The following is a 10,864-nucleotide window of genomic DNA, read 5'->3' as shown; positions in this document are numbered from 1 at the left end:
TTTTTCCCAGATTTATAAACAGAAAAATCTAAAATAATTCTCATAGTTAGAGACTTTTGTAAATATTACGACAAAAATAAAATAATTCGTATTGTTTTTATAAAATTATAGAAAATGTCATGCTTCATTCTAGGTAAGTCACTGGCTTGGCGAGTAATGGAAATGGTAAATCCAGATCTCTTCCTTGAAGCTTGCGAAAGTATTGGAAGTTCTTCTAGCAATTTGGGAAGCACGGACTTGGAAGAGTGACGAAAATCTTCTGATAGGTTTTAATTTCTGTCTTTTTTTACTTACCTACATAAATGTACAAAAAACAAAAGTATTACTACCACCTAATCGAACTGATAATAATAATAATAATAATAGTGTACCTAAATGCACACTTAGAAATTATTTTGTAGACGTACTAGGACATGTAAGTAAGAAGATTGTTTTTTTTCTTAAAAAAATATTAATTGCGATTTTATTGGTCGCCACTTGTGATCGTTATTTACTCGTTCGTGCATGGAATTATAGATTAATTTATTTTACCTTTTCTTTAATTATATCTTATTAGAAGTCAATAAATTAAGAAAAATCTGAAATGTTGGTGTCTCAATAAGCATCAATTCAGTACCTTTACATTAATAGGCTCAATAAGCATCAATTCAGTATCTTTAAACTAACTGTAAGGTGAGTAAATGAGCAAAAAAAGAAAATTTGATCTTGTTTTACTTCAATTGATCGTATATTTATTTAAACAAACATCTCTCTAAATAAGACAGGTAATCTATTATTTTAAGTAATAATAAATGTTTATTTCCATGATTTTAGTTTTTAATTATATTATTAATTGATGTATGCCATGTTAACTTGAAATTATTCAAAAATATGATCTTTAAATTGTTTAGAAACATTTTTAAGCAATACATCACTCTCACCAAAGTTGCTATGTCCAAAATATCATCATCAATAGTCATACTTGTTTTTTGCTGTGGAGTTCCTTAAAAAATAAGAAACTTTATCTCTTAAGATTTAATATATAAAGTGATATACAAAATTACAAGCTATTTATAATTTATTTGCTTATAATAACGGAATTTGCAATGTTAAGAATGTCAAGAATTACTGTATGACCTTTGTATTTCACTTACCGTGAACGCCATCTCGCGGCCAATAGTCAAATATTCGTATAGCTAGTTTACAGGTTTCAACAGTATTACAGATGTCTACCAGATACCCAATTTAAGTAAAATAATAATAACACTAAATTTTGAATGGAATAAATTGTATCTGATATCAAAGATTAATTAAACCATCTAAATATACACTCTCTTGTTTTATTTATACCTATTTATCAAATTTATTACATTATCGAGTTGAAAATTTTTGCGTTCGATTTTGGTTCATATACGTGGGTCGATTTTACACGAGAAAAACGTAAAACAGAATAAGTAACCATTTTTTTACAAAAATAAAGCAAGCCACAGCTAGTTCTTATTGTTTATTAATCAATTATCCATATCAGTTGCCATTTACTGAAGAATTAAGAGAAAAATTTGTCCTAATGTTCGATTTCGGTTCCCAAAAACGATCGACAGGTAGCTATACATGGGTTTTTTTCGGGAACCGAAATCGAATAGTAGGACAAAGTTTTGCTAAATTCATTAATTAATGACAACTGATAACGATAATTAATTAATAAATTATAAGAGCTAGCTGTGGCATGCTTTATTTTTGTTAAAAAATGGTTATTTATTCTGTTTTTACGATTTTTTCGTTCAAAGTCGACCCACGTTTAGGAACGAAAATCGAACGAATCGAGTTGAAAATTTTTAGAGCAATTAAGCAAAAATTTTCAACTTGATTCGTTCCTAACCTTGGTCGACCTTGAACGATAATAAAGTCTATTGTGTGTATGCTGTTTTTTTACTTTATTTTCGTTCAAGGTCAACCAAGATTAGGAACGAATAAGTCGAAAAATTTTCAACTTGATTCGTTCGATTTTCGTTCCTAAACGTGGGTCGATCTTGAACGAAAAAATCGTAAAAACAGAATAAATAACCATTTTTTAAAAAAAATAAAGAATGCCACAGCTAGTTCTTATAATTTATTAATTAATTATCGTTATCAGTTGTCATTTATTAATGAATTAAGCAAAACTTTTGTCCTAGTATTCGATTTCGGTTCCCGAAAAAAACCCATGTATAGCTACCTGTCGATCGTTTTGGGAACCGAAATAGAACTTCTGCCAAATATTTTTGCTTAATTCATCGATAAATGATAACTGATGATATAGATTAAACAATAAATGATATAAAGAGCTCCCGCTTGCTTTGTTTTTGCCAAAAATTTATTATTTATGGTGTTTTTTACGTTTTTTCGGTCAAAATCCATCCACGTATATGAACTAAAATCGAACTTTTGTTGAAAATTTTTGCCTAATTCATCAATAAATCACATCTATTATCAAAGATTATTCAATAAATGATCTAAATACACTCTCGTTTACTTTAATTCTTCAATAAATTACTTCCATATTAAAGAATATTCAATAAAAAAGCTAATAAAATTAAAATATATTTATTAGACCCATATATTTATTAATTACTCTAATTACAACATATTTATTTCTAGTAATAGTTTAATACATAATATATATAAAGTATTTAATAGTTACAAAACCAGGAAATTAATTAACAGTTTACAGAGTAAAAAGAAAATACCTGTAAAACAAAAGAAAACAAATTACATTTGTATGCAAAAAAAAATCTTATTACTTACGAACTGTTATATTACCATTACAAAACAAGATTAAGGAGAAAAGTCTTCCTAACCCTCTGTGGCCTCCGCATCTCCCCTTATAGCCACCCTATCCACCCAAATGAATTTTAATAAACAAATATTTAATTTAATTTTAACATTTATGCCAAAAGATCAATTTAGAAACATTTTAACTATCATTCTAAGTTACAATTACATAATATAACAGTTCATAAAGTAATAAACAAAATACCTGTAAAAGAAAGACAAGAAAACATATGAAATTTCAAAGAAAATACAATAAAAAGCAAACAATACGATGCCTTCGTCTTCTTCGGTTACCTGAAAGCGAATAGTGCAATTACAAGGACTAACGACAAATACTAATAGCTTTGGTAGAGAAGATCGGACAGATTTCGCCAAGGCAAGCTGGGCAGTCGCCTATTGCTCCTATTCCAGATAACCCACTGTACCCTGTCTGAAAGGAAGTAACGCTAGAGTAGACTCGCGAAAAGTGTATAAGACACTTTTAAGATCAACTAAATAGCTAAGCCCAAGGGAAGTCGTTCGGGGAGGCCCTCCCTAATTCCACAAGGGTGAGAAGAAAGATACACGATAACGAAACGTTGAATCATGTGGAAGACGTAGGGTAAATGCAAAGCAATTTATAGTAAGAATATGCAGTAAGCTAAGCGAAGAGGTAAGCAAGAGACATGTTAGAGTATACTACAACTACTAAACGTGTTAATTTTACTACTACTACACTACTACTACATACAAAAAAAAACATCTATAATCAAGAATTACTTCAAATAAAATGAACAAAAATAAGCATGCAAAATAAAAAATTAATTTGAATAAAACGAAATTAATGAGTTCTACTAGATCATGCAAGATAAAGAACTATTTCAACTGCAGGGTCATCTTTGTCTTCTCCAATGTCGATCTGAAACAGATATGGTGGTAACAGATTAATAAAGGGCCATTGAAAATAATTATATCAAGTATCCTCACCTTAATTAATTGTAGACTAGGAAAAATGATGCCATTGCAAACTAATTGGAATCCATATAAACTTCAAGGTGCTCTTTCAAATCATTTGTTAAAAATCAACTGCACAAGTTGCAAGAGGAAAACGACAACAGCAAACCCAAGTCTACGGTCTATGAAAAATGTTACCATCTGTAAAAACAAACAAAAAATGAATTAACAAATAAATTACACAGACAAGAGAATTAACTAAGTGCTGAGACAAAATAAATATATTTATTTTAAATATAGAAACACACAAAGAACAGCTGTAAATCAATTATTCATTTTATTTTCATTTTACATTATGAAATGAAAATTGTTAAAATTGTTACTTACCCCTATCGTTTCTGGTTATATTTTAACTTTAATCGATAAAAAGGGATTGAAGCACAGTGAAATGAAAGGATCGCTGCTACCAATGTCCAACTACACAGTCTTGTTTGAAAAAAAATGGATTGTTACTGGTATCTTCGTGCACCATCCATTTGTGGAAACTTCGTAATATTCAAATCATCATCATTTATTTATCGGTTAGTCTGTAGAAAAGAAAAATAAAAAGATAATTAGCTGCACTATTAAAGAATACGTGAAAAATTAAAACGTACCACATGCTAGCAAAATTGCAAAATCATTAATCATTGCATGGCGTCAGTATGAACTTAGGTACAGACATGACAGATAAATAGAGAAACAACAGATACACGATATACCATTGAGCACAATGCACCACTGAGTAAGATCAAAATTAGACACCTGTAATACTATTGAAACCTGTAAATTGGATATGACAGATTTGACTACCGACCATGAGATGTCGCCTTAGATACTTAAAATACGAAGGTCATCCTATAATTCTTAGAAGTTGATTTGCCTATAAATTGTTCTAATATTAAATGAGACAAATGAGTTGTATATAATTTGTACTTTTGCAAATAACTAAATATATAATATCTTCAGAATGCCAGGAACAATCCTTGAGAACTTAAGTGGCCGAAAATTGAGTGTTTTAGTGAGCATCCTGTTGGTTTTCCAGATAACCTGTTTTTTAATTGGTGGTTTGGTGGCCCCTTCGCCCGCAGGCTCTCAAGATGTTATTGCAAGAGTATGTGTAGATCGAAACCCAGAAGACAAAGATTTTAAAAAGTGGTTTATTCCTAAAACATGTACAGCAGTAGATCTGGAACAACAACAGTCAACGAAAGTGCTGAACGCATCCAACTTAGTTCTAGCATTTCAAATGCCCCTATTTAACTATGACTTCTCTCGCTGGCAGCAAAATCTAGTAGGAGTACTGCAAATTGACATGGTTCAGAGAAAAGGTCATAAATTAGAACCTGTCATTGAGCTGACACTGGACGCAAGATTGGCTTACAGGAATAAACATGATCCTGATGATAAATGGACATATCATACACATGCAGAAGAAAAGAGGATCATGGACTGCTCTGTGGATGAAGTGCATGATATTGAAAAAGATGGTTATCCTTATGTATGTTCCAGTGTGCCCTTATTTGAGCTGGGATCTTTGCATCATGATTTTTACTTGCTAAACCTTCGTTTGCCTGTAGATAACAACAAAAATATTCATGTAGGTCACATATCAGACATTCATTTGCATATTATATACATGAATGGAGGCTTTACAAAGGTTTGGCTGTCATTGAAGTCTTTCTTCTTCCCTCTGATCCTGGGCATAATTATCTGGTTCTGGAGACGTGTGCACATACTTACACGTACCCCAGCACTGCTGGAATACATGTTACTCGCCCTGGGAATAACGCTGGCTTTCCTTGATCTACCTATTGAACTCCTGACGTTGTATTTTGATATGCCATACATGCTTTTATTGAGTGATATAAGGCAAGGGATTTTCTATGGAATGTTGTTGTCTTTTTGGCTGATTTTTGCTGGAGAACACATGCTAATCCAGGATAGTGGAGAGAGAAGCTCCCTTAAAATGTATTGGAAGCATCTTAGTGCTGTTATTATTGGCTGTTTTTCCCTTTTGATATTTGATTTGTGTGAAAGAGGGGTCCAACTGAGGAATCCTTTTTATTCTATCTGGGTGACACCCATTGGGACAAACCTAGCTCTCTCGTTTATCATTCTTGCTGGAATATCTGCCAGTATGTATTTCATATTTTTGTGTTACATGATCTGGAAGGTTTTCAAAAACATCAGTATTAAACGAGCAGTATTACCAAGCATGTCTTCAGCCCGCAGACTCCATTATGAGGGGATAATTTATCGTTTTAACTTCCTAATGTTAGCCACTGTAATTTGTGCAGCAGCAACCATCATTTCGTTTATATTGAACCAAGTTGCAGAAGGACAGAACAAATGGGACGAAAATATGGATATAGACATGTCTTCAGCGTTATATACTGGCATATTTGGTATGTGGAACGTCTACATTTGTGCCATGCTTATGTTGTATGCCCCAAGTCATAAGCAATGGCCTGTGGAGTCTGTTTGTGGTGAGAGCGGTGAAGAGGTCGAGTTTAGCAGACTTCCAACTGATCCAAGTCCAAATGAAATATCTTCTTTGACTTCTTTTGCCAGTAAAGCAAGCATCGATTAAATTTTTCATTTTTTAATGTAGATTTTATAAAAAGGACGCAAATTTTGCCATTAGTTAGTCTTTTTTCTATTTAATTCATCAAAACTTACCAATGGCACAATTTAGACGAACTGCATTTAGTTATAGTAGTAGTATTATCTTTTATTTTATTAGTATTTATAAAGAATTTTTTCTTATTTTTATATTGTGAACTTATTGTATTCAGTTTTAAGGCGAACAAATTTTATTTAGAAATAAAATTAAAATGGTAAGTTGAAATATTTAAATTAAAAAGTATTATATTTTGTAAGCAATAAGAAATTTGTGTTGTCTTAAACTGTACATTTTTCTTAATGACTGTATTAATTAGTAAGTAACATTTATATAGCCATTTACACGCTTGTCTGCCAATTAAAATATGCACTTTGGATGGATAAGTAATTAGCAGTGGGTATTTAATGTGATAAATAAAAGTTTGGAGACTATGTTACTTATTGAAATTTAAATATCTCATTTTCAGTATTATATTTATTATATAACACGTGTGCCCTTTGTAACTGTATTAAAATTTTTGTAATATTAAATGTGATTAAAACAAAACTATGTAGTTTGCATTTAAAAAAGAATACCTAAAACGTAGAAACATATTTGAGAATATCGAAAAGTAAAAAAAAAAAGAAAAAAAAAGAATTTATGAGTTTATTAAATCTTCTTCGTCTCTGAATTGTTTCTTTTAATGTCTGCATTGTACAAAAAAAGTACTTATACGCTACGAATATTATAAAAAAATAGAAAACCTACATATTAACGCAGAACTTGCAAAAAGATTGCAAAAATTTACACTAATATGGCCCTATTATACATACAAAATCTTATATATATTTTGCAATATCAAAAAACAAATATAACTTGTCTCACTTAATAATAGTAATTATAATTAAAAAAAACTTTGTACATTCTCAGAAAGCCTTCCGAATTTCGGAAATTAATTAATACGTGTTCATTTCTTAGAAATCGATAAAAAAAATATACAACGATTATTAAAAAAATGGCATGAACTTTATGATTTATATACAAGGTGTCCCAAGCACGCTTTTTTCTTCAATAACTGCTTGCTTGGGACACCCTGTATATGTACCTATGTAATTACAAAAAAAAAGTGATAATTAATGAAATCATACGTAACTTTCGCTTTCGGAGTCCGTGACTAATAAAAGTCGAGCAGTGGCGTAGGTCGGGGGTGGAGGCGGTGGGGGTCTGTAAATGGGAGGTAGATGGACTGGGGGTAAATGTCTTAACGGCGGAGGTCTTCTGGGAGGCACCGGTGGCATGCAGAGGCTCTCGTTTGAAGCACAAAATGCTTCATCTTCCTCTATCCAAGTACTATCTAAGGCCCTTATTCGAGCCGGTTGCCTCGTCCAATCGGATCTGTGGAAATTGTTCACGTTGTTGTAGTTTAGACCAGGACTGTCTCTGTCGTCTTCTGACAATGTCAAGCCAGAATCACGACTAAGAGACTTCTGGTCTTTGCTAAGCTCTACACTGTCTAACGAAAGGCCTAGAGCTGAAAAGAAAAAATTAAAATTAATTAGAGCTTCACCACTAGAATTCATTTTTTCTTTTTTTCAATATGGCACTTTAAAAATAAAAGAAATACTTACAATGCAGACTATCTGACTCTTCAGCTCCACTGTCACTGGCCGGTTCTCCCAACAAGGAAACAACTTGGGCCCCAAAAAGGACCTGACACTTGTTTATCAACAATTCCACCAGCGTTGGAAGGGTTCTCATTGGTGCATTTTGGGACGACTCCCATAATAAACTTGGACCGAAACAAACACCTGTGAAACAGAAGAAAATATATTTAATATTAAATTAAAAAACCCTTTTTTATGTAAAAAAATAACACTTACCCAAATTTGTGGCCGACATCAGATTGTACCTTGCCCTTTTGGCGACTTGATAAAGGACGCAGATTATGTTGGACAAAAGGACATGATTTTCTCTGGGAAGTTGGCTCAAAAGTCTTCTAATATGTTCCATATTTCCAGAACTGGTGGCGTTGAGCCATTCGTGAACGTTTCCACTGAGCAATGGGGATGGTAGACTTCTCAAGAAATCTTTCAATAAGGCACCTAGTAGAAGGGGTGGTGAATTTGCAAGTTCTTCACAAATGGCTGCTCCTGAAACAAAAACAATACGTATCTATTTAGTACTTGATAAAATTCTCTCAAAAGGAGCTTTTAAAATAATTTTTACCTTGTGTGTCTATTTTCTCCCTCAATTCCCTGAGAGCTCTGGCAGAGGCACACCTTCTGAAGATCCCTTGGGTGTGAGGTCCACGTTGGAAGAGTCCTCTTAGAATTGTACTTAAAACGGGATGGAGGGTGCTATTTACAACAAGTCTTGTCAATGGTACTCCAAATATTCGAGCACTGTTCTTGCGAAATAATTTTAAAGGGGTGCGACTGAAAAAGAAAAATATCATACATACAAAAAAAAAACGATAAAAAGTAATAGAAAATGGAGACTTTGGTAAAGGAATAAATAAACTAAAAGGGATTCTTATCCTACTCACCACTAAACTTTTACCTTGTTGTAACGTGTTTAGGCCATTATCAATTAGTCTCCTGTTGATAATGCCCACATTACAAGTGGGAGCAAGGAAAAAGTTTAGTGGTAAATAGGGTGAGTGTCCTATTCTTAGTTTATTGATAAAGAATTTCACACTTACTTTCTTGGGATGGTCTTGCACGTTGGCTTTAGTTCGAAAACAATATCACAGGGTAATCTGTTGTTGTTACAGTGGGCTAAGTCAAAACCTTCTTCAGCTGAGACCGACTGTCGTATCCTGAAATAAAAAAAAAACAAGTTGTAGAAAAAAACACGAAAATAAAAATAATAGTCAATAATTTTTACCTTGCCAGTTGTATGGAATGGGGTCTTTCACATCCCAGTAAAGGACAAGGTGGGGAGTCTCTTTCGCGCGTCCAGAGGGTGAAGTCTGAATCATTATGTCTCGTGTCGTCTAAAGCTAATCTGGCAATGTCTCCTGTATTCATTTCAGGCCCTACTCCTAAAGTTTTTGACTGAAATTTAATTAAAATTAACAGATAGTTCCAAAAACTGTTAAAATTTTCTCTTACACATTCTGTACCACTTCTGGGGTCCCTATAAATGACTTTAATATTCGTTGTGGGGGGTTCAAGTCTTAACTGAACTGCTAAGGCTTGCTGTAGTTCTCTCCACCACGAATCTCTTGCTGCCTGAGTACAAAAGTTCACGATATAAGTTCGAGCAGGTCCTGGATATCCAAGAAGAAATCCTGTCTCTGATTCAGGATATGGTGCCAGCCAAAGTTCCGAAACTCTCACACTTTCCTATGGGGAATCGAAAAAGTGAATTACAAATGAAAATGAATGTTAACCTTGTGTCAAAATTGGGTACGTTTAAGTTTTGTATTCTGTTAATACCTTTAATTTGAATGTGCCACCAGAACGAGGTTTTGCAACTAAAAGTAAATCGGAAAACAGAAAAAGATGTCGGGGTTTTGCCTGAAGAGGTGCGTGAACGGGGGCCACGGCACATGGGGCTTCCACCATGAACACTCGATTTGATAACGACAAACCATTGTTTCCTGACACGGAAGTTATATCTCCTAGTGATTTCTTACGGGACAGTTTTGATTTCTGAAAGAAAAACATTTTTGATTCAAAGTTTCAACTATTTAATATGAATAACAGATTTTGTGCACAATTAATGTATTTAGGGGATAAATAAGATATTTCGTCTACGTTTGCATATTCTTATGTCAGTTCGGCCATTTTTAATGCCTCATTGTTGTGGTATTGTTGTCGCTGTCGGCCATTACTATTTCTTATTTGTTGCTGCAGGCGGCCATCATGCTTTTTTAATTGTTGTAGTATTGTTGTTGCTGTCGGCCATTATTATTTTCGTAATACCCGCGAAAATTTGAATTTTGATCAATTTAGCAAAACAGGCGTTATTTTACTAGATTGATAACAATTCGCCTGTCTCAAATCCGATTTTAAATCTGTTTGAACTGCTGGAAAGGGTAATTCTTTTTTTCCTGATTATTCGATGGGTTTATTACTATATTATTTACGTTATTTTTAATAAATATTTGAATAAAGATTTGAAGGCTTTAGAAGTAAAAGTTTTGTTTTAGTTTATTATATGCCATTAATAGGTATCTTAATGAGTTTCAATTTCTTGGAAGAATTTTTTCAAATAATGCATACTAAATTTTGATGAACTAATGATTCATACATATGCGTACAGGTATGTGCATCACATCGCAATACGATAATGGTTATCAATTAATAATTCATTAAACATTTTGTAATGAGAATTTTATTTCATGTACCCATTTGTGGGTCAAAAATAACTATAATGGAAGTCTTAACGGTTTTGCATAAACATTATTTCCACTTCAGGTTAGAAGAGTGATTTTATTTTATTTCTTGAAATTATAAAATCACGTCCATGAACATGACTGTAGTAAATAAA

General features: G+C 32.7%; 2 protein-coding genes and 1 long non-coding RNA gene across 5 annotated transcripts in view; 1 reads left to right on the top strand and 2 right to left on the bottom strand.

The window, feature by feature from the left end:
* Positions 1 to 3,649: 3,649 nt before the first annotated feature.
* On the bottom strand, positions 3,650 to 4,465 carry LOC108735216. The gene is made up of 4 exons (XR_001937541.1): positions 4,380 to 4,465; positions 4,111 to 4,310; positions 3,757 to 3,924; positions 3,650 to 3,688 (listed from the first exon to the last, which is right to left on the bottom strand). It is a non-coding gene; the product is annotated as an uncharacterized LOC108735216 (long non-coding RNA).
* A 165-nt stretch (positions 4,466 to 4,630) lies between these two features.
* Positions 4,631 to 6,486, top strand: LOC108734980 (protein wntless). The gene has a single exon (XM_018466763.1). The coding sequence runs from the start codon at positions 4,733 to 4,735 to the stop codon at positions 6,353 to 6,355; it is 1,623 nt and encodes a 540-aa protein (XP_018322265.1). The 5' UTR covers positions 4,631 to 4,732; the 3' UTR covers positions 6,356 to 6,486.
* Positions 6,487 to 7,019: 533 nt separating this feature from the next.
* Positions 7,020 to 10,864, bottom strand: part of LOC108736462 (rho GTPase-activating protein 20-like) — a 103,182-nt gene continuing 99,337 nt past the window's right edge. For 2 of the 3 annotated variants that reach the window (XM_025981274.1, XM_018468928.1), the window contains exons 3-10: positions 9,808 to 10,023; positions 9,481 to 9,714; positions 9,254 to 9,423; positions 9,069 to 9,185; positions 8,594 to 8,802; positions 8,248 to 8,517; positions 7,996 to 8,175; positions 7,020 to 7,898 (exon numbers count right to left, since the gene is read on the bottom strand). In XM_025981274.1, coding sequence (XP_025837059.1) covers positions 7,510 to 7,898; positions 7,996 to 8,175; positions 8,248 to 8,517; positions 8,594 to 8,802; positions 9,069 to 9,185; positions 9,254 to 9,423; positions 9,481 to 9,714; positions 9,808 to 10,023 — 1,785 coding nt within the window. In that variant the 3' untranslated portion in view covers positions 7,020 to 7,509. The remainder of the gene's footprint in view (positions 7,899 to 7,995; positions 8,176 to 8,247; positions 8,518 to 8,593; positions 8,803 to 9,068; positions 9,186 to 9,253; positions 9,424 to 9,480; positions 9,715 to 9,807; positions 10,024 to 10,864) is intronic. The other variant, XM_025981275.1, reaches the window with a different exon arrangement.

This window comes from Agrilus planipennis, unplaced genomic scaffold, assembly GCF_000699045.2.
Source record: "Agrilus planipennis isolate EAB-ADULT unplaced genomic scaffold, Apla_2.0 scaffold5, whole genome shotgun sequence".
Classification (NCBI taxonomy): Eukaryota; Metazoa; Arthropoda; class Insecta; order Coleoptera; family Buprestidae; genus Agrilus; species Agrilus planipennis.
The sequence above is the reverse complement of the archived record's forward strand: the minus strand, read 5'-3'. Positions and strand labels throughout refer to the sequence as shown.

Coding starts and splice junctions, on each gene's coding strand:
- LOC108734980 (XM_018466763.1), top strand. CDS start 4,733: ATGCCAGGAACAATCCTTGAGAACTTAAGTGGCCGAAAATTGAGTGTT.